Source organism: Amphiprion ocellaris, chromosome 15 (genome assembly GCF_022539595.1).
Source record: "Amphiprion ocellaris isolate individual 3 ecotype Okinawa chromosome 15, ASM2253959v1, whole genome shotgun sequence".
In the NCBI taxonomy this organism is placed as follows: domain Eukaryota; kingdom Metazoa; phylum Chordata; class Actinopteri; family Pomacentridae; genus Amphiprion; species Amphiprion ocellaris.
The window spans coordinates 6,032,807-6,053,449 of NC_072780.1; the positions used below are offsets into that span (position 1 = coordinate 6,032,807).

The 20,643-nt window shown below is 39.5% G+C and overlaps 1 protein-coding gene across 13 annotated transcripts in view; it reads left to right on the forward strand.

Moving 5' to 3' along the window:
- LOC111567389 (focal adhesion kinase 1-like) overlaps positions 1–20,643 on the forward strand; it is a 71,493-nt gene that overhangs the window by 45,411 nt on the left and 5,439 nt on the right. For 5 of the 13 annotated variants that reach the window (XM_055017898.1, XM_055017897.1, XM_055017895.1 and 2 more), the window contains 17 exons: positions 1,792–1,809; positions 4,340–4,396; positions 5,346–5,366; positions 8,064–8,161; positions 8,309–8,393; positions 8,480–8,580; positions 8,999–9,114; positions 9,795–9,895; positions 10,501–10,590; positions 10,682–10,886; positions 11,806–11,917; positions 12,044–12,118; positions 14,044–14,160; positions 14,768–14,872; positions 18,796–18,858; positions 19,616–19,655; positions 19,968–20,071. In XM_055017898.1, the coding sequence (XP_054873873.1) occupies positions 1,792–1,809; positions 4,340–4,396; positions 5,346–5,366; positions 8,064–8,161; positions 8,309–8,393; positions 8,480–8,580; positions 8,999–9,114; positions 9,795–9,895; positions 10,501–10,590; positions 10,682–10,886; positions 11,806–11,917; positions 12,044–12,118; positions 14,044–14,160; positions 14,768–14,872; positions 18,796–18,858; positions 19,616–19,655; positions 19,968–20,071 (1,508 nt within the window). Of the gene's footprint in view, positions 1–1,791; positions 1,810–3,016; positions 4,243–4,339; positions 4,397–5,345; positions 5,367–8,063; positions 8,162–8,308; positions 8,394–8,479; positions 8,581–8,998; positions 9,115–9,794; positions 9,896–10,500; positions 10,591–10,681; positions 10,887–11,805; positions 11,918–12,043; positions 12,119–14,043; positions 14,161–14,767; positions 14,873–18,795; positions 18,859–19,615; positions 19,656–19,967; positions 20,072–20,643 lie in introns of those variants that run through there. The other 8 variants (XM_023268492.3, XM_023268491.3, XM_055017892.1 and 5 more) reach the window with 5 other exon arrangements.

The window sequence follows — 20,643 nt, forward strand, 5'->3', positions numbered from 1 at the left end:
AGCAGTCAGTCAATCGCCACCAACTCAGTGATGTTGTTCTGTAGCAAGTAAAGACTGCATGATTCATGTTAATGAAAACATACATGCATAGATGTTACTGCATATAGATGTTCATCAGTACGTGACCTTGGGTCATCTGTGGCTGTGGCAGCTGCCGTCAGTAGCTTACAGGACTGCTCATGAGAAACTTGTGAATCTGGACAGCAGCTGTTTCGTTGTTGAAACTTCAACAACCGTCTGAACCTTTTCTGCTGGAGGCTCCAAACGTGGCGCGTAACCATGGTGGACATTAGACTTTGTTTCTTTACTGTGAGCTTCTGTGTGTCAGTAGAGCTCGCACAAATAGCTTCAATGTGTTTCTGTGTACATTCAATTTCATTTTCTTACATTCAAACTGAACTTTATCTCTCATTTTGTATTAAATGCCACTGAACAGAGAGCATTACTGGTTATGTTTAGAATTATAGACTTAAAAACAAGAAAAGTTTGGTGAAACATCATTATCAGTTCCTCCTGCAGGTTTTAAGATGCTCCAATGAGTATTTGTGGGTCAGTTTATAATTGCAGGACTTTTTGTACCATAGTACCACCAATTTTAGCTGTTTTCAGGCCTAAAATCAACATGGCCGCCTATAACCAAACACTACATGGCATTTTTACAGAAAGATTCGTCTAAATATTATATATACAATTGAGTAAAATTGAAATGGAAAATTATTCATAAAGATATTGTAGTAAACCTGTTGACATGCCATAAATCCACACTTGACTCACACACTACTTTATATTAAATAACTCAGAAAGCCTTGGAGTCTGGCCAGTCTTTTCTTGAGGAAATGACATCATGTGGAGCAGGTCATGTGATCTGGAATTAACACACATCCTTGAGAGGTGTTTTTGGAATGGGGAACTTAGTGGAAAGTGATTCCTCAGACACAGATGCAATTTGTTGTTTTCCATATAAAATTTTATATATTGCCAAAAAAGAAACATCTGTCAGGATTATCTCAACTTGATAAAAGGAACACAATCAAAACAGTTTTTGAATAATCTAATTTTTTTTATTGTTTAGCTCATTAGAAGGTGGTTGTTATTAAATTTGGACGGTTATTTAGTTGACATTTTAGTGAAATCCAGTCATTTTTTATTAATAAGTGATTGTTTCCATAATAAATAATTATGGAATTTGTAAAGACGTGATCATAATGAACATAGTTTTTTTGTTTTTTAACTTTTAATAAAAATATATGCAAGATTTATCCTATGGACTTCAAAAGTCCCTCAGTTATATATTGACCCTTATGCTAGATTTGTCAGAGAAACCGTGACCAGGTGTACCTGGTGCTGACTGTTTCCATTACACCACTCAAACTCACTTGGCTGCATCCTCTATCTGCTAACCCATGTATACAATAACTCTCTCAGATATTTACAGCTTGACACAGAACATTCTTCATTGAAAGTACTGCCCTGCATATTGTCACTGATTTTACCTAATGTGTCAGCATGGCATTAATTGAAGGTCTTAACTCTGCTTTTTTTTTTCCCCACAAGTTTTTGGATTTTTAACTAACTGCTCGCTGAGTGTTTGGCTTCGCAGATCCTGCAGCATCGCCCATGTTGTTTCCAGGCTTGTCATGCTCTAACCTCTCTTTTCTCTCTCCTCTCTCCCTCTCTTCACCGCTCTGCCTTCTGCTTTTCTCTCTCTCTCTCTTTCCTCGTTGCCGTCTCTTTCTCGTCCTCCTCCTCCTCTGCTGTCCCGTTTCCTGCATGCTCTCCTGGACCCTGCAGAAGATCTTAGTGGGGATGGTAAAGTTACGCTGTTGTTTATCAAAATCTCTCTGTTGTTCTTTCTCTCTTGTCCTGCTCCAGCCGCCACGCTTCACCCTCCTAGGAGAAGGTTGCATGTGTGGGCTGAAGTTGCATGCATTCCTACCTCTTTAACAGCGGCACTACATATATGTGTGCTCTGTAATGTAAACATGGTGCAATTTAGCTACATAGAATGATTTAGAATGCAGTGATTGTTGTAGACCTTTAAAAATCACCAGTAGCTTTAACAAGTCTTTTAGTTGCATACTGTTTGTCTTTTAAGATGTTTGTGTCTTTGTGTCTTTGTCTATTTATACTTCTAATTTTGAAATGTGTTCGCTTTTAACCACAAAGAGGACACAAAAAAAATGCAGAATTTGTAAATTAAGTGGTGTTTCTCTTCAAGAAAGCTTCTGCAAGTCTCTCTTTTTCTCTCTCTGTACACAAGCTTCACACACACACACACACACACACACACACACACACACACACACACACACACACACACACACACACAAACACACACACACACACACACACACACACAGAAGCGCACAACCACGCACACACAACATCATGCACACGTGTACTCACATATACTCATTCACACGCTCGTGCACACGCAGAGTGGAGTAGGGAGAGGTTTGCTGGATTCAAGAGCGGGTGCATTCCTGGCTATAATGGGCTAGCTGGATCACACATACACGCACACACACGCACGTACACACACACACACACACACACACACACACACACATTCCCGCTATGAAAAGCAGAAATAGACCGAGTTAGACTAGTCAAACTTAGAAATGGTCATTTCTTTAGAACATATCCCAAACCACACAGGGCTGAATATGCACGGTGATTCAAACAATGCCTGTCTCAGTAAAAACTAACTCATCTACCTAAAATATTTCTTATTCTACAGATCAGATAGAGTTTAAGCAAGCTGCAGATTTAAATAAGAAGAAGCTGGAAATGAGAAAAGCACTGGAACTTTTTTATTGCACATATGGAGTTAGTGATAAGCTCTGGCTGAATTTTAAAAAAAAAACTTTATATAAGGAATAAACAGTTTCTCTGTTGGTAAAATGTGTTTCATCAGTTAAACTTGTAGTGATGAAAGGCATCTTCTTGCAGAAATACTATGTTTTATGATCAGTTTGTCTAATAAAGCACATTTTAGCCCCAGCAGCAGCAGCAGCGGACTGAGCAGAAATGTTGTTTTTATTCTAGCTCGTATGAGGATATTTTTAGAGGCGCATTAAAGGCTTTCCTTTCCTCTCATGTGAAACATAAGTCATGCATAGAAATGTTTTAATAAAACTCATGCCTGTTTGATTAAAAGTTAAACTTTTTCCAGCCTCTTTTGAGATGCCTAACAGCAGCAATAATAGAATACAAAAAACAGCTTGTTTAACTAAGAGATGGTCTAAACTGGTATAGATTTAGCGAGAAATTTTAGAATTACACATTTTTTGATCTTTGGACAGAGGTTGGCTTTACCTGTTTCTCCTTGTTTCCACTGTGTCTGTTAAGCTAACTGCCTCTCTCACACTAGTTTCAAATGTACTTCGCCAGTATGAGAAAGCCATCAATCTTCTCATCTAACTCTCCCAAAATGTCCCTCAGCAAACACTTTTCAGTGCCATTTACCAACCATCCGGTGTATTATTTAGCCCGCCTTGTTTAAATAACCAAACAGCTTGCCAGTAGTAACCCTACATCTCAGGCTTTAAAGACATTTCTTGAGAAAATCAGCCGCGGACCTTTAAAAGGGATTTCTGATAGATGTAGGGACACGTTCCCACAGAGCCTGATAAATCCCGAGCAGAGCTGTGAGGGTAGCGTTCAGGACAGCAGATGTTGGACTCTTGTTTCCAACAGCTGAGTCTGCACACTGATTTTATTTTAAACACCACCATCTGGTTAGGATAGACTCAGTCCATCTTCCCTTCTCTTTTTTTTTCCTGCTGGCTCTGTTCTCTGCCCCCCTTCTCTCTGCCTATCTGTCTGATTCTGCACAGATTTGATCCTAAACGCTACCATCTGCTTACATGACAGCTAGACCCAGTATTTCTCCCTCTTCCTCCCTGTGTGTCTCCCTCTAGATTTCTTTCTTCCATCTTTTTCCGACTGTTTTTTCCTTTCCTGTTCTATCTTTCGTTTTGTTTCTCTTTTACTTTCCCCCCACTCCTCCTCCTCCTCCAGCACAGTAACTCCCTGCTATCCAGCTGCTCTCACACAGACAGATATTCACAACACATGCTCAGCTGACGCTCTTCGCCAAGTGTTTGTGTGTGAGAGAGGGAGAGAGAGTGGGAGAGGGAAAAGGAGAGCGAGGAGCTACATGGGTGTTGCTTTGCGCAGGAGTTGCTGAAACTCAGAGCTAGCTTTTTTGAGTTTTGAGTGTGTACCAGGGAGCACACGGTAAACCAGTCTAGTGCATGTGTGTCATGTTTGTGTGTTATATCTCATTGTTTTTAAAGTATTTTTACACTGCTTCTGTGTGTATCTAATGTTACAGAGACTGATGACTATGCAGAGATAGTTGATGAAGAGGACACATACACCATGCCCTCCAGTAAGTCGCTTAATCCGTTTTCTCTTTTACCTATCGGCTGAAGTATTTTGTGACTTACACAAATCCACCTCTGACACAAGACAGCTGTAGAGTTTCACTGTTATTCTTTCGTGAAAATGCTTACGTTCCCAAACAAACGCTAATTCCGTTCTGCTACCTAATAATCTGAGTGCGGTGTGACTCATTTCCAAGAAGCACACAGTTGCATTAAACCACTTTTGGTTAAGAAGCGGCTATCAAATTCAGGCCAGTCTCTTCATCTTCTATAAACAGTAGAGCCGCTGGCCGGAGTCTGCAGCTCGTTCTGTGTATGTGTGGTTCCTGGAGATACGTTACATCTGTCAGATTCATTCATATGTTTGTCAAAAACCCGGAACATTCTGGTACATTTGGCTGTAGTTCTCTAAGTAATGGTGGCTTTAGCCTGTGTTCCAGTACTTAAAATGTAGATGTTTTGGCCAGTACAAAGTACTTATGTATTTGATTGTGTGGCCAGCTTTGAAAATGGACTGTGTCCTCCTTTCCTCCCACAGTCTTTTTCTGTCTTGCTGTGTTTGTCTGGCCTTTATTTATTTGTCTCTTTCGCTTTGCTTTTTTTGAACTTCCTCTAATCAGACTTTCTGCAGACTTCTGACATATTTTCCTACTCTTTGCCCGAGTTTGTATGTGTTCATGTCATGCTGTCTGCTGTATGTATAAAATGAACCTGTAAAATAGTAAAAACTGCAAAGCAAGCCTATTCTTTTAACCATTCTGCTGCAGCATCAGCCCAACATAGTTTGCTTCTTTATAAACTAAACATCAGATAAAGAGTGAAATGGGTCAATTATTGTTGACTGCATAAGTGTGTGTGTGCGCTTTCTGAGCTATTTTCAATCCTAAAGCAGCTGTCTGGCTCTCCCCCTTTCTTCATCTCTCTTTCTTCCTCTTTCTCCCATCGCCAACACAGTGAGCTATGGAGTAGTCGAAGGTAAAACTCCCTGTCTCTCTCATTCTGTCCCATTTAAATGCCTTGAGTTTTTGTTTTTCTTTACCAGGCAGGAAATATAGAAGTGCAGGAGCAGACGCATCTCCCATTAAAGCCACTAAAATGAGAGATTGTTATTTAATATTCAGATATTTCCATGAGGTGTTAGAATATTTGGGAATCACCTTAAGACCTTTTCTTTAAGCATTAGTACCTGGCAAAGAAAAACACAAAGACTCAAGGTGTCTTCCATTGAGTTGACTTGTGATTGTTGGTGTTGTAGACTGCAGTTCACCCAGGTGAATTCAGGTGTTGGAACTGACAGGGAGAGCCAATCCATAAACAAAGCAAGATGCTTCTCCTTTTAGAAGTTAATCACTATTTGGGAACATGAAGTTGCTGCTGAACTCTGGAACTAAACAACCTCACAGCATTTGTTTTGTTTATTGGATTGGTTCTCGTTGCACCATTGTTTTGTTTGGATATCTTTATTTCTTGTTTTCTTTTTTAAAAATTTATGGTCATGGTTGTTTCAGATCTCTGTGGGTTCTTTTGTTTGAAGCAATTATTAGTTTCTTAAGAGTGGATTGCTATATGGATTAATTGCAGTAAATCTTTTGAAATGGAATGTGTTTTGGTTACTGTTGAACTGGTTGGATACGCTGTTGGTATCTGTAAAAATGTCTGCTGAGCAGAGCTTTGTTTAGCACACTAGATAATTAAACTTTTCTAGGAAGTTCCTGATGTCATCTTCCTGCACAAACCTCCTGAACTCTCTTTTTAGTCCTTTTTTTTTTTTTTTTTTACTGCAGTCGGTTGGCAGCTGACATTAATACACCTCTGCAGAAATGCTTCCTGACCTTTTCAACAAGGCGGAAATGTTGATAACACATAAATGTCAAAAGTTAAAAATGTCAAAGCATGTGGTTGTCAGTTGGAAAAACAAGCAGTTTCTTTGAAGTTCTTATGAGTATACCCACTGAGGAGAAAAAGCTTAGCCCAAGCACAGACTACACTGCATACAGTCTCGGTGCATCTGTTCACATCAGGTCTTTGGTCAAACCCACAACCAGGTCCAGGTGTTCTTTTCTGCTTTGCAGAGTTTTTTTTAGAAATGGGGTCCTGATGTTTACATGCTCCAAGCACTCCAGAGGCCTGTACTACATAGCAAGTTCAACATTCATAGGATATCATTTCATTTTCTGGCTTCACTAAGTCTATTAACTGCAGTCACACAAAGCTAGTTGTCAACTTGTTAAGTCAACACAGGGTTTCTGAACCTCGCTATGAGCATGTTCACATAAAAGATAACTAATCATAAACATGGACAGGTGTAGAGCCGCATATTTCTGACAAGAAGAGCAAACTGTAATCCTAAACCAATATGAGGAATTCAAAAATATAATACAGGCAAAAGGTAACACAGCTGTAGCAGCTAAAGCCAGGAAGGAAAGCTGGTAAAAATATGTCAGCAAGTAGATCTGACTATAATTACAATTATGTGTTACATTAAATTAATGTCCTGTTTAGTTGCAGCCAATTCTTATGCTGCCTAAGACAGTTTTAGCTTTATTCTTACTGCTGGTATCGTCGTGGTGTTAAACATGCTTGGGAGCAAGTAAAGGACAAATTTTAAAACATATTTCAAAACAGTACCTAATTGTATTATGTACTTTTTTAGTACAAGATTTCACTGCTTTAGTCAGTCTCCGTTAAGGCCTGTTGAACAATTGCTTTAAGTTATTTGCAGCCAGCAGGAACAAAAACAAAGCACAGAAGAGCCTAAATCTAATATCTGTGCTCCTCTGATAAAGCTTAAGGGTAAGGCGGTCTCTAAAAACTCAAACCTTCCCCTCTCACTGAGCTCCCAAGGATCTTCCAGGAATGATGACGGCATTTTCCAAGAAGAGAAAGAAAAGAAAAAGTGCTTTTATACATGTTGATGTGTTATCTCGATCAAAAACTTCTCCGGAGCAGCTTAGGTGTGAAGCAAAAGTTACTATGGTGATGTACCCTGATAAGAAGAGAACCACCACTGTAGCTGTGAAAACCTGAAATCACCTCGCTAACCCTAAATCCTGCCTTGTAGTACATGCCTTTGGTGTTTATCTCAATTAGTCATTTTATTCAGAAGAACTTGTGTATGTGTTTCCCTGCTGTCTCCTTTTCACTATGTCAGTACAAGAAGCAACAGAAATGATAATGGGACTCTGGTATGCATGTTTTTGAAGCTTACATTTGTCTGTTAAGTGGTTTTACTGTATGTTGGTGTGTTTAGAAATGTGTGTTGCAGAGTGCATGTTCAGTACGTGTTGGTTTATGTCGAGGTGTTGGGGAAGAGACTTGACACTGAATTTGCAAACCCTGGACAAAACGTATTTGCGTATGTTGTTAATGGTTTATTTTATCTGGTTCTCAGTGGATGGGGTTTACCTAAAAGGACTCCGATTTGCCTACCAGAAAGTTGGAAATCACTTTAAAATACCGTAAAAGTGTATTAACAGTCTTGCATACTTTTCCGTGATACAATGACTTGACACTGTCCAAATATTTTTGTCCTGCTAAGCCCCATCCATGCGGTCAAAGGGAAGCATGTCAAATGTGATAGGGTCTTTCCAGTGTATGGAAAACATTAGGTAAGTGTATATATCTTACTCTTTCCACTTGTTTTCTCTTTTCTTCTCTCGTCCTCCCTCACAGCACGGGACTATGAGATCCAGAGAGACAGGATAGAGTTAGGTCGCTGCATCGGAGAGGGTCAGTTTGGCGATGTACACCAAGGAGTCTACAACAGTCCAGTATGTACACAACACACACATCTGCAAAGGCACACTTTCTTAATGAATCTGTAGACACATTTTTACCAAAAGGTTGCAAAACTGTTATTTTGCAGTACCAATTTCAACCACATTCATGCTGTAACTTGGGTTGTGTGTGTTGTCCAGGATAAACCATCGCTACCTGTCGCCATTAAGACCTGTAAGAACTGTACGTCAGACAGTGTCAGAGAAAAGTTCCTACAAGAAGCATGTAAGACCTCATGGTGTGTGTGTCAGCTTTTCTGCTTCACACAGTTCAGCAGTTCAGTGTGTTAAAGGGTTTGTGTTTCCTTGCAGTAACTATGCGTCAGTTTGACCACCCTCACATCGTTAAGCTGATTGGAGTGATCACAGAGAACCCGGTGTGGATCATCATGGAGCTGTGCACTCTTGGAGAGGTACAACTTAAGTCCGAACTGTTGCACGGTCACTTTAATGGACACAAACAGCTGTTCTTTAAGACGCGTGAAGTGGTTTAGGGAAGATTATTTCCACAAGATTCGTCCAAGATCATCACAGAACACTTATTACAAAATTAAACGTCCATGATAATTAAACTTTATTGCAATAAAAACATTTAAAAATATTGCATTATTACACAGTATTCGTAACTTGGTGTATAATCAGTGTCTAATCTTGCGTGAATCTAGTGCTTACTAAGGGTGGTATTGATTCGTTAGGAATGTCAATGGAAAAATTATTTCTAAATCATGCAACTTTAACACATTTGGCTTCATCCTCTGTCTGAAAAGTTACAATCACACTATATGCACCATGTACAAGTGTACCTCTGTTCATACCTCTCTCTGCTTGTAGCTCCGCTCGTTCCTTCAGGTGAGGAAGTACAGTCTCGACTTGGCCACGCTCATCCTGTTCGCCTACCAGCTCAGTACAGCGCTGGCCTATTTGGAGAGCAAACGCTTCGTACACAGGTAAAAAGACGCACATACATACTTACACGCTCACTGAACAGGTTAAATCGCCACACTGTAGAACAACCATGGGATCAGATGATGTTTTTGCATTTACTGGATTTAGATTATTATTATGACGTTTTCTGATTAAAAATACATTTCTAACTAATTAACGAGGACAGTCTGAGGACTTCTGGTCTTTAAGGTAATTTTGAAATACATATGGATGATTATGTTTTGTTGCTTTTTATGAGAAAACGCTCTAAAATTACTTCCCCATTCACTTCCTCACCCTAATAGACAGTCAGCAGGTTACTCGATAGTGAGTGGGAAATTGCAGACACTGATGAATCATCGCTGTTGTGCGTCATTGCTGACAGGTGCGGTGTTACATAACTAATAATATTCACTTGTATCAAAGATGATGCATAGCTTCGTGAGTCCTTTGGGGAAAAAATGTTGAAGTTCTGCACATTTTCATTTTGTTGTATGAATGTTTTAGGGCGATACATGCTACATAGATGTAAATTTTGCAGTTCAGATTCTCAAATATGATCACAGAAAGGGACAAATATGCATGTTATCGCAAATACAGAATGGTCTGACACAACCATGAAGTTTCACAGCACACTTCTCATGTCCTTTGACAGATATTTAAAAAATGTCAATTTACCATATGTCACATTTTTGTTTTGTAGGGACATAGCGGCACGGAACGTGTTGGTGTCTTCAGTTGACTGTGTGATGCTCGGAGACTTTGGTCTGTCACGATACATGGAGGACAGCTCTTACTACAAAGGTAATGAAACATCTGCACACATACAGTTCACAGCTTTGTCATGACACAGAACATTCATTCAGTCTTGTTTTACATGTATCTGAAACTGTTTTCAGTGTCCTAATCATCCACATAGAAACGTTTGTTTTCTTGCTTTTAATAGAATATAATCTAGTATGTAGTGCTGACCTGAGATCAATGTATTCCTAGTTGCAGCAGCTGCGCTCATAACAGTGATTTCTAGCTGCCAATACTTTACCACCATCTACTGGTAACATCAGGTTACATCAGTCACCTAATTTAAACTTTATTTTTATTTTTATTTTTTTTGTTAAGCCACTTTACCCTCTTCGCTCACCCTTGTATATATTGTAAATAAAGCTGCTGTAACAATGTAAATTTCCCCTGGAGTGGGGAGAAATAAAGAACTTTATCTTATCTTATCTTATCTTATCTTAATCAACCCCTTCAACATATTGTCAAATCAAGGCCTTCTTCTACTTTAACATTGCCAGCAACTCAATAAATGAATTTCACATTTACTGTAGGTATGTAATTGTTATGTACCTTACTTGTAGTTTTGACTCTGCAGATAATTTTGGTGCATCCATGTTTCTGTGTCTTAGCCTCTAAAGGTAAACTTCCCATTAAATGGATGGCTCCTGAATCTATCAACTTCAGGAGATTCACCTCTGCCAGTGACGTCTGGATGTTTGGTGAGTTATGTAGATGTCTCTGTTGTACATCAACTGTTCATCATCCCTTCTTTGCGTTAACAGCAGTGCCTGTCTGTGTCTTCCTCTGCAGGTGTGTGCATGTGGGAGATCTTGATGTACGGCATCAAGCCCTTCCAGGGGGTGAAGAACAACGACGTGATCGGCAGGATAGAGAACGGCGAGCGGCTGGCGATGCCCCCTCAGTGTCCCCCGACCCTCTACAGTCTGATGACCAAATGTTGGTCATACGATCCCAGCAAGAGGCCGAGATTCACTGAGCTCAAAACACAACTCAGGTAAAAAAAATAAAATAAGAAGTGTCAGTACATGTAATAAATACCAATCACTATTAAAACCTGTAAGGCTATACTGATGAGTTCAGTGCATAGCGAAGGATGCAGATTCTGGTATTTGTTAAGCCACATTTTACATTATAGGTTCTTCTGTCTTTAAAGTTGCCATGTGTAATATTTTTACATTCAGTATATCAAGCAAATATTTATTTTCACTTATTTTTGTAGTAATTATTGGTTAATACAAATGGTAGTGATAAACAAACTGCAAACAAACATGGATTAAAGTGGCTCATTGTAGAGTAATGACAAGGAGCACTTTTTATTTTGAATTGTTTTTAGGTTAGTAGAGAGGCAGACAGGAAAGTAGGGAGAAGAATCGGGGGTAGACCTGCAGCAAAGGGCCGTGAGCAGGAATTGAACCCATGACCGCTGCGTCGCCCACACAGCCAGCTGAGCTATCTGGGCCCAAGGAGCACTTTTTAATACATTGCTTTAAACAGTAATTTGCATGTCTTGAGAGTTCTTAAGATTACACATCATGGGACAAATTTCTATTTGTCTTTTTCCTGATTTGAGTCATTCTAACTCCCTCCAGCTATGGTTGTACTGTTTCCATAGAGGTGCAGCACTTTATTTTAACTTTCATTTGGTCGAGCCTCAGACATGATACTTTGTTATCATTACTATAAATGGAGTTAGGTTCTATCTTAATTCTTTCCAGTGGTGTTTTCAATTTCACTCTTTCCTTTCCTAAAGATTAATGCATGCTTGTTATCACATCTCTTTTTCTGTGCTGAAAAACACATTGGAAGAGGTTTTCCTGTTAACATTTGACTTGTAGTCCGTCTGTCAGGATGAAAACATTCACCACCTGTCAAATTAATTTTCATCTGCCTGTGTTTTATTCTGATTTCTGTAGCACCATACTGGAGGAAGAGAAGCTTCAACAAGAGGAGAGGCTTCGAATGGAGATGAGGAGACAAGTCACTGTTTCCTGGGACTCTGGAGGTTCTGACGAAGCACCGCCGAAAGTAAGAATCCACGATTGTTAATGACTGAGCATCCCTTTTTCTCTCAGTGTTTGACTATTTTCTGTATTTCACTGCAAGTGTTCAGCATGGCTGATTAACACAACCCTCTCTTGTCTCTGTTTGCAGCCCAGTAGGCCAGGTTACCCCAGTCCTCGCTCCAGTGAAGGCTTCTTCTCCAGCCCCCAACACAACCACTTCCCGGTAAACTACACACACTCACACACAGAAACGCATCTTTAGCAGTGAGGTTCCTGAGCTTTTTTTTTTTTTCATGTTGGATGCAGCAGTGATTTCCTGTGACTCTCAGAGGTTATAGGGAGGAATACTGGCTGCGCCTTTAGAGCCTTTAAAACCAAACATAGTGTAATCTCTTCACAATTCCTTAATAGGGAAACCACAACTTGTACTCATTTAGAATATATACAGAAAAATAGAAGATATCTAGGTAACCTTATGTTCAGCAAGAGTCATTCTTTTTCCCACTTACTGTTGTATTTTGGGTTTAAATTGAATGAACCATAAACTGTAAAATGCATAGTTGAATTCATGGTAGTGTTATTTTAAGTAGTTAACCATTTGGAGAGGAAAGGAAGCTACAAGATTCACAATATTTAATGTCCTGATCTGTAAAAACATTGATAGAAAATTTGTTTTAACGATATGGAGAGTTGCAGCAAAAAGATCTTGTTCTATACATTTCCTGTACAGTCATACACAGTTTCAAAGTTTTCTTGCCGTATACAATTTTGTGCTGCCTGCAACAACAAAAATCTTCTTGTTGCCAAAACAAATCTTTGGTAGAGGCACAGTGGAAGGGCAATCAGCATCAAAGAAAATCCAGTGAAGGAAGTTAAGTCTGGAAAACCTGGAGAAAAATGTTCATTCAAGCACAATTTTTAAAAACAAACCCATAAATTATACATCCTGGAAAAATCTCTCGTCAGGTTCTATAAATCATTCTTTTAACCATTGAATCAATGTCCGAGAGTCCCAGGTTGAACACTAACTACCAAACTAAGAAAGTCAGTGTTGAGTCTGGATTAACTCAGACGGTCGGGCCGACACCGAGCGTGTGCTGCATGTGTCAAAGTCAGAAAGAGAAATGTGAAGGCAGTGAAAATGAGAGCGACTTTGAGTGCAGTTATTCCTCTCCTCATAAACCGAGCAGACAGCAGGCATTTCCTGTAGTGCTAAAAGCCACTCGCTCATGCACACACACTCGCACAGACGCACAAATCACAGCCACTCTTTAACTCTTATGGCAATGAGCCGCTCTCTCTCCTCCTTATAAAGAGCATATAATTCTAACGGCTGTTTAAGTCCCACTTCATATCGTAATTCATCTATATATTCTGGTATCCTTGGCACGCCCGAATGACTTCTAAAGTGCACTGAAGAGGCTTTTTATTATCAGTGTTATGATTATTTGGATTGTTATTCACAATTATTCCCTGCTTACTCTCCATGATTCTCTTACTGGTAGGCTCTTTCTTTGTGTATATTTGAGATGTGTGTTTACTGCAAACTCTAGAGTACTTCATTGCAAACATTTTTCTTCATTGGGACATTTATAGAAGCAGCCCCAGTTGACAAATAGGTCTCATGATTTTGGGACTTCTGGAAAATCAGCTGTTTTTTAGTAACACGGAAAAGGAAAGTGAAGGATTGGATATATTCTCTACGCAGATATCAAGTTAGTTATTCACTTCCCTTCTATCAATGATGTTCATTTCTGTATTAAAATATGCTAAATATGTCCGTTATTATTCAGCATATGTGCTTAAAACTGCAAGACACGTGTGCTCTGCTGCTTGATAAACTACACATTAGTTATTCAAAAGTGCTGTTTTTTTTTTATTGATTGCTGCCTCATACGTTTCATTTAACATTTTCCCAGTATATCGGTTTATTGCTTTCTATTGACTTTTTAGCCCTGTTTTGTCAGCTGATGACAGCTGATAAAATCTAAAAATCTTCCAGTCAGATAGAGCCAACTGGTTTGTGCCAAGATCACAAAGTGTGCAGCAGAGTGGAGAATTTACGCTATGTCTTTCTTCTTACATCAATAATAATTTGTTATTCTCTCTGTCTTTTCTCTGTCTCTCAATCTGTCTGTCCACCTCCAGCCTTCAGCCCACGGTGGTGTAGGAGGCGTAGGAGGCGTAGGAGGCAGCTACCCTCCCACTGATTCCTGGAATCCGCACAGACCTGACCATACTGTGCTGTGGAGCCCAAACATGGAGGTACACACAGACACATTGAAAAGATATGTCATGTTTTCCCGTAAACAGCAGACACTGGAATGTTTTTAGTGACATCTTGAGTCATATACCACTCATTGCTTGAATTATTGTTGCGCTTTCACCTCAAATCTTGATATCAAAGCTCCATAATGCTTTGCACAGTAATGCAGTGAAAACACACAACTGAAGCTAATGTTAAGTACCTGAATGCAGCAATTTTAAATTCAGTTGGCAGGTAAACCTACAACATGTCTCATATCATATTTCATATAAGTTTTTGTAGTTTACTTTATGTTTTGATTGAACTTAGCAGGTCATTTCACAGTAGTGAGGGGCTCCAGCCTTATGGTACAGTTGTATTTTTTTTAAGCAGACTACACAGTGCTCCATGCAGGGGAATCAGGTAACAACAGTCAGGAAACATTTTTACTAGCCTATGTATTTCAGATGATAGTCTGTCATCATGGTACAGTTTGAGCAGTGACACTCGAGCATATAAGGTGCAGTTGTGAGTGAGGGCTCTACAACCTGTGACGAACCTGAAGGCACCGTGATACACAAAAATCCAGAGAGACAGTTCATCTTTACATGTCTGTGTTTTCTCCAGGAGAGCGGATGCGTAGGCCAGGTTCAGATGGAGGAGAGGCTGATGATGCAGCAGCAACAGATGGAGGACGACCAGCGGTGGTTGGAGCAGGAGGAGAGCTTCATGGTAATTTAAATACACACACAAACACAGAATTCTTTGTCTTTACGCTACTTCATTTTACAGTTTGTCTGTAGAATGTTGACGCATTATGAGCACATCTTCTCCTCTAGTATCAGCCCCTAAAGATATTTTTTCTGCCTGGTTATTCTGATCATGGGTTATCAAAACATCACAACATTTGCTACTTTCATTGTAATGATGTATGTAACAAAAATAATATCCCAGTTTAGTGCAAAGAGGTCAACGAGCCAGCTAACCCAGCTCGCGTTAGCTGTCTGTGTGTGATAGCACATACTAGGTTGCTAACACGTGTGAGTTCAGCACGTGTGCATTGCAGAGAATGCGGTAGCAAATGAGAGAAGATGTGTTTATACAATTGTCTTTCAAGGAGATTCAAAAAGGCGAAGTGGCTTCTTATTCAAACGTGGTCAAAATGCTATGGTCATTTAATTTTTCTGTCATTACTGCTGAAATTGTGGTGTAAAATATGCAGTTTTATGTTAAAAAATTAAAATGAAACTGTTAAAGTCATCTAAAAAGTTCATCCCCGATGTGGTGCTTCATGTTTGGTAAAACCTCTTTGAGCTCCAGAGTATCTTTTTCAGATCTTTGAACCGGTTCAGTTGTGCGTTCCTGATTTACCTCATAAGACACGGAAACATCCCCAAAAGGAGCCAAAACACTGCTTTTGCAAAACAAGTCTGTTTTTCCTCTCTCCTCAAGTCAGAGTCTTTCTTCTGTTAACTTGATGGGCTGTTTTCATTTTTTCTGCCAAATCCAGAGAGCTAAAAGACAGAAAGAGAGCAAGAAAAACACACAAGTGATGAGTGTTGGGGGGTGATGTCCCCTCTCGTTATCTATCACCCTTCTTACAGATACTTCTGGTCAGCTTGCAGCATTTGAAGTGCACATTTATTGCTTCACAGAACAGGAAATCTCTCAGGGGAGACCTGGCAGACTGAATTGCTGATATCTTATTTGGCAGGGCATACGGTTTTTTTTCCAAACCTTTGTTTTTCTCTTGATGCACCAGTTGCTTTCTGCACCCACCTGCAGAAACTTGATAAGATCCAGCAGTTTTATGACGCCGACCTCGGTCCTCTGTAGAAACGGTTAACTGAAGTAACTTCCCTTCAGCAGATAATAAAATATTGTATTATTTGAGGACTTTGTTGACCCCATTCCTGACATACATCAAAGCGGGACGAGTCAAGTCAGTTCATACAAAATACAAACAGGAAACTCAGGGTGATGATCTAAAAAACTGATCTTCATCTGCTCTCATATTGCCACAATTCCAGCAGCTAAAAACAAAGCCATATAGTAAACTAAGTATCACTCACCATTATTAATAGCACTCAGATGATTAAACCACAAAAATACAATGATGACAGATTATATTTGAAAGCAGTTTGGCTATGTACCTGTAGATTATATCCTGCTCCAAAGAACTGCATCTATTTCAGTGTTATTCAGTGTACAAACTGTATTACAAAGGCCATTTGTTGGCCAGTTGCATTAGTATAAACTGTCCTAACATGCATGGCCTATAGCCTTTGAAGAGTCTGGATTTAAAATGATTCCTCTTCTTCTTTTTCCTGACAGGAACTCTTTACATGTGGAGCATGTATTTCAATCCAATACAGTTTTTGTCAAGCTCATTTTAAACAACAGAAACAAAGATACAAGTTTACTAAATTAAATAGTGAGATAAAGACTGTACAATATTATATATATTAGATATATACACATATATACACATACATATAGGTAGTGTATATTGTATATTATATATATATATTACAAATACACGACTCTTTTCAAAAGTATTTAGTGAATAACTCATTGTTTGCTCGTTCTTCTCTGTGTGTGCAATGAAAAAAAATGCACTGTTTATACTCTGTAAATGAGAAACAAGCCAAGTGGCTCGGACCGATCCACACAACACTATTCTAGCATGTCCTGTTCACATTCATGCTTGTGTACAGGACCTGGGAAAGGGAGGAGGATGGAGATAGGGGAAGATGTAGTGGGACCCCGAGGGATGATAAATTTAGCACATGCTAACGATCTAAATATGCAAACTATTAATATCAGCAATACTTCTCCAGAATCACAGACTCCACTTCTTTGTATAAAACCCTCAAATGTATAATTACAGTGAAATAGTTACAAGAATACACACATTTTTCCTTTAAAACCAAAATATTGAATTTATCACATTATTTAGACACAAAGTTGAAGTTCAGAGTTCATATTGATCACACTGATCAGGACAATTGTGTTGCTTTTTAGTGTGCTTTTATCTATCCGTTGATATATTGAATTCTTTTTGATCTGTATGCCATCTGCTGCTGGAGATATTAACAATTGAATAAAATTTATTTCAGATTTTCAATCACATGTGTCTTTGTAAAACAACAATTCTCTAGCAAACTGAAGGATTTGTTTAAAAGAATCAACATTGGGGTAGATGTCTGGTACATCCTTGTTCCTCCTCAAAATGCATGTGATTGATGATGTGAGAACTTAGCAGTTGCTCTAAAAACTACTCTTAGACTTGGTTATAAATGTGCTCACTCTTATGTTTGCTTTTAATAAATCCTTAGAAGTATTATAAGTTCAGGCTTTGCTCTAAAGTCTTACTGAACCTCACTGATAAACAGCATTTAATGTGCAGGAGAATCAAGATAAAAGCTTCTGTTGGATCTGTTGAAAGAGACGAGCGGTATTTTCAGCCTCGAGACTAGCAAAGGATGGATTAAGCAAAATGGAGCTTAAGTAATAGAGAACGTGTGCTGGAATATTATATGGCAGAAGTAATGAAAGAGTGAATTCCTGCTGGTGAAATAGGCAAGTAAACTTAGTGATTAATGAATGTAGGATCAACGGGAGAAAAGAGAAAAGCAAAGAGAGACGAGGAAAGTAAGAGCAGAGGACAGAGGGAGGGAGAAAGGAAGTGGGATTGGCAAGAGCGGCGGAGAGGGAGGAACGAGCGAGGAGTCACCCATCAGAGAGAGGGAGAAAGCGAGGGAGATGCAGAGGGATGGAAAGAGTGGGAGGGAGGAACAGACTGAAGAGGAGAAGCTGAGAGAAGAGTGAGGCGGTTGGATCTTTTCTCTCCAGGATTTTGTCTCTGTGGCTCAGAGGAGCTTTTCCTGCTCTGGAAAAACTTTCTCTCTCTTTCTGTCTGTCTTTTCCTCCCACTCCGATCTCCTCTGACTCAGTTTTTCTCTCTTTGTCTGTGCATTTCTTTGCGCCATCTACCAACTCTTTTTTTAAAATCAGTTTCTGTCTTTAAGCTTTTCCATCTCCTGTCTTTCTTCCTGCTATACCTTCAGTTCCTATCTCTGCCCTTCTTTCGATGGCCTCCACTCTCTGCGTTCCTCCTCCCGTCTTCTTTAGCAGCTATTCTCCCAGGATGCATCTCTTCAAGGCGTGCTTCACCAAAACGGTACTGAAACAGAGAGAGAGAGAGGCAGCAGGAGTTTTACTGGGTTTTAGCAGGGCAGAGATGGAGAAAGTGTTGCAGCATTCCTGTTGGTGTCAAGTGAAAGTATCTGACTGTATTTGTGAAATGTTCTTCTTCTTTGGGAAGAAGCAGTGTAGACAGAAAAATTGAAAACTACTGCAGGAGGTAGTTAAAGGAATTTGGTTACATTTGTCTTTGAAATATTGGAAAGGAAACTGTTTTGTTCTATAACTTGCAGGCGACTGGTTAACTGCCATTTTTTTATATCTTGTGTCGCTTTCTAAATACCCTGTATTTTTATAAAAGATGCGTGTAATCAAAGTTAGTCTTTTACTTTATTGCTAAACTATCTGGAAAAAAAATGCATGTATTTCTGTAGAGATCCCTCCAAGTGCATGCTTAGTTTTGTTTTTTCTATTTAATTTTTTCCATTAAATTTATGTCTCCCCTGCAGAAGACAGAGTCCAGAAACAGCAGAGGAAGCATCGACAGAGAGGACGGCACACTACAAGCACCGGTCAGTCACTGTTTGTGTATATGTGCATGTGAACGCTGTATTGGTACGTACATCAAAAGTAGAATCACTCGTGGTTTTGTTGAGCTGCTAGAAAGTTAGACTGACTTTCCAGTCGTATACAGATATTGATGGATGGAGGAATGCTCAGGTCAAACAGAGGTTAAGTATAGTTAGAAAAATGCTGGCAGGGCTGAGACAGAGAGAAAGTAAAGGAGAGGTTCCAGAGGTTATAGCAAAGTGGAGCAAGACTGAAAAAAATGGGGACCCAGAGGGAGGCAGAGGGAATGCATTCAATCCGGCTGACAGACAAACACAGAGAGAGGAAATGCAGACACTGGGAGAAGAAGAGAAAGTATTTCTGTCTGTGTGCCATGAAGGGCACTGCCTACATACCAACCACTTGACCACAGAGGACTCATGGGAACTTTAAACCCAGACGCACTGCACATTTACTGTAAACGAGGGTTATAATGTCCTGAAGCCGAGGCAAAAATCTCAGCTTTCGCATGATCACATTTCTCCAGCAGTCATTTCTAGCAGAAGAGTGACATCGCTGGTGAGAATTCGCCATCTGCTATAGCTACTGTGAACATATCGTCTTACATTTATCTTGTCAAAACAGGTATTACATTTACTTTTTGGTGTAGGTCTGTTCCCCTAATGAAAAACTTTAATGAGTTTTTAATGAGTATTTTATTGTACAGGACTACTGAAATGTTGGCATTTACTATTTGTATGTGTGTTTGTCTCTGCCCAGGGTGGAAGCCAACACATCTACCAACCTGTAGGGAAACCAGGTGAGAGAACAAGCATACTGGCACACTTCAAACACACTGTACAAATACAAATACTAGAGTAATTTATTGAGGTGAACAAATTTTGATTGTTTTTTTTTGACACATTAACATGGGGCTACTTCAGACTACGTTAGACACTGTAGTATAGTTTAATCTAATGCTTCTTACTGCAAAACTGTACAGTATTTTACTCTGAAATGTAGTAGATGGAACTTAAATCCACTTACTTGTGTACTTTGTGCTGCTGCATGTCTATTAGCATGCATCCTGCATGGATAAAACAATGATAAAAGCATATTCCTTTATTTCCAGAACATGTGGCTCCTCCTAAGAAACCTCCACGTCCTGGTGCTCCCGGTCATCTCGCCAACCTGGCCAACCTCTGCCCCATAGACAGCTACAACGAGGGGGTCAAGGTGCATATGAACACATGCATTTATACGCAGATTCACAAAAATGATCGGATGCAGGTGATCAGTTCTGTCAACAAAGAGTCTCTTCTGTATTCTACTGCATTGATGTTGCTGAAGAAATTTCACTCTTAGTCCTTTTAAGTTTGCTGTAGTGGGGGGTTTATTGGTATTCCGGCATACGGTGGGCTAACCAACACAGAGCGTGAGTCTGTGAAGGTAAACCGACCCAGAACATTTGGAGAGTACACAATTTATAGGGATGGGAGTGAATAGTGGTTAATTGGCGTATGGTTTTTAATCAATAACAGAGGGTAAGACAACAACAAACAAAAGGTGGTTAAATCAAGAGGTCTGGCAAACAATTGCAAAGGTGCAACAACAAAAGGTAAGAGGAGGATCTGACAGACAATAATAAATAACGAAAGATAAAAGAATTGTGGATAACCGTAGGAAATGGAATGAAGAGGTGACACTAGAAAGTATCTGTAGCAAAACTGTGCTAATTTATTCATCAGTGTGCACCCTTGGTTTGGACATTCCCACTCTGGCAAATAGTTTTTGATTTGACTGTTCGG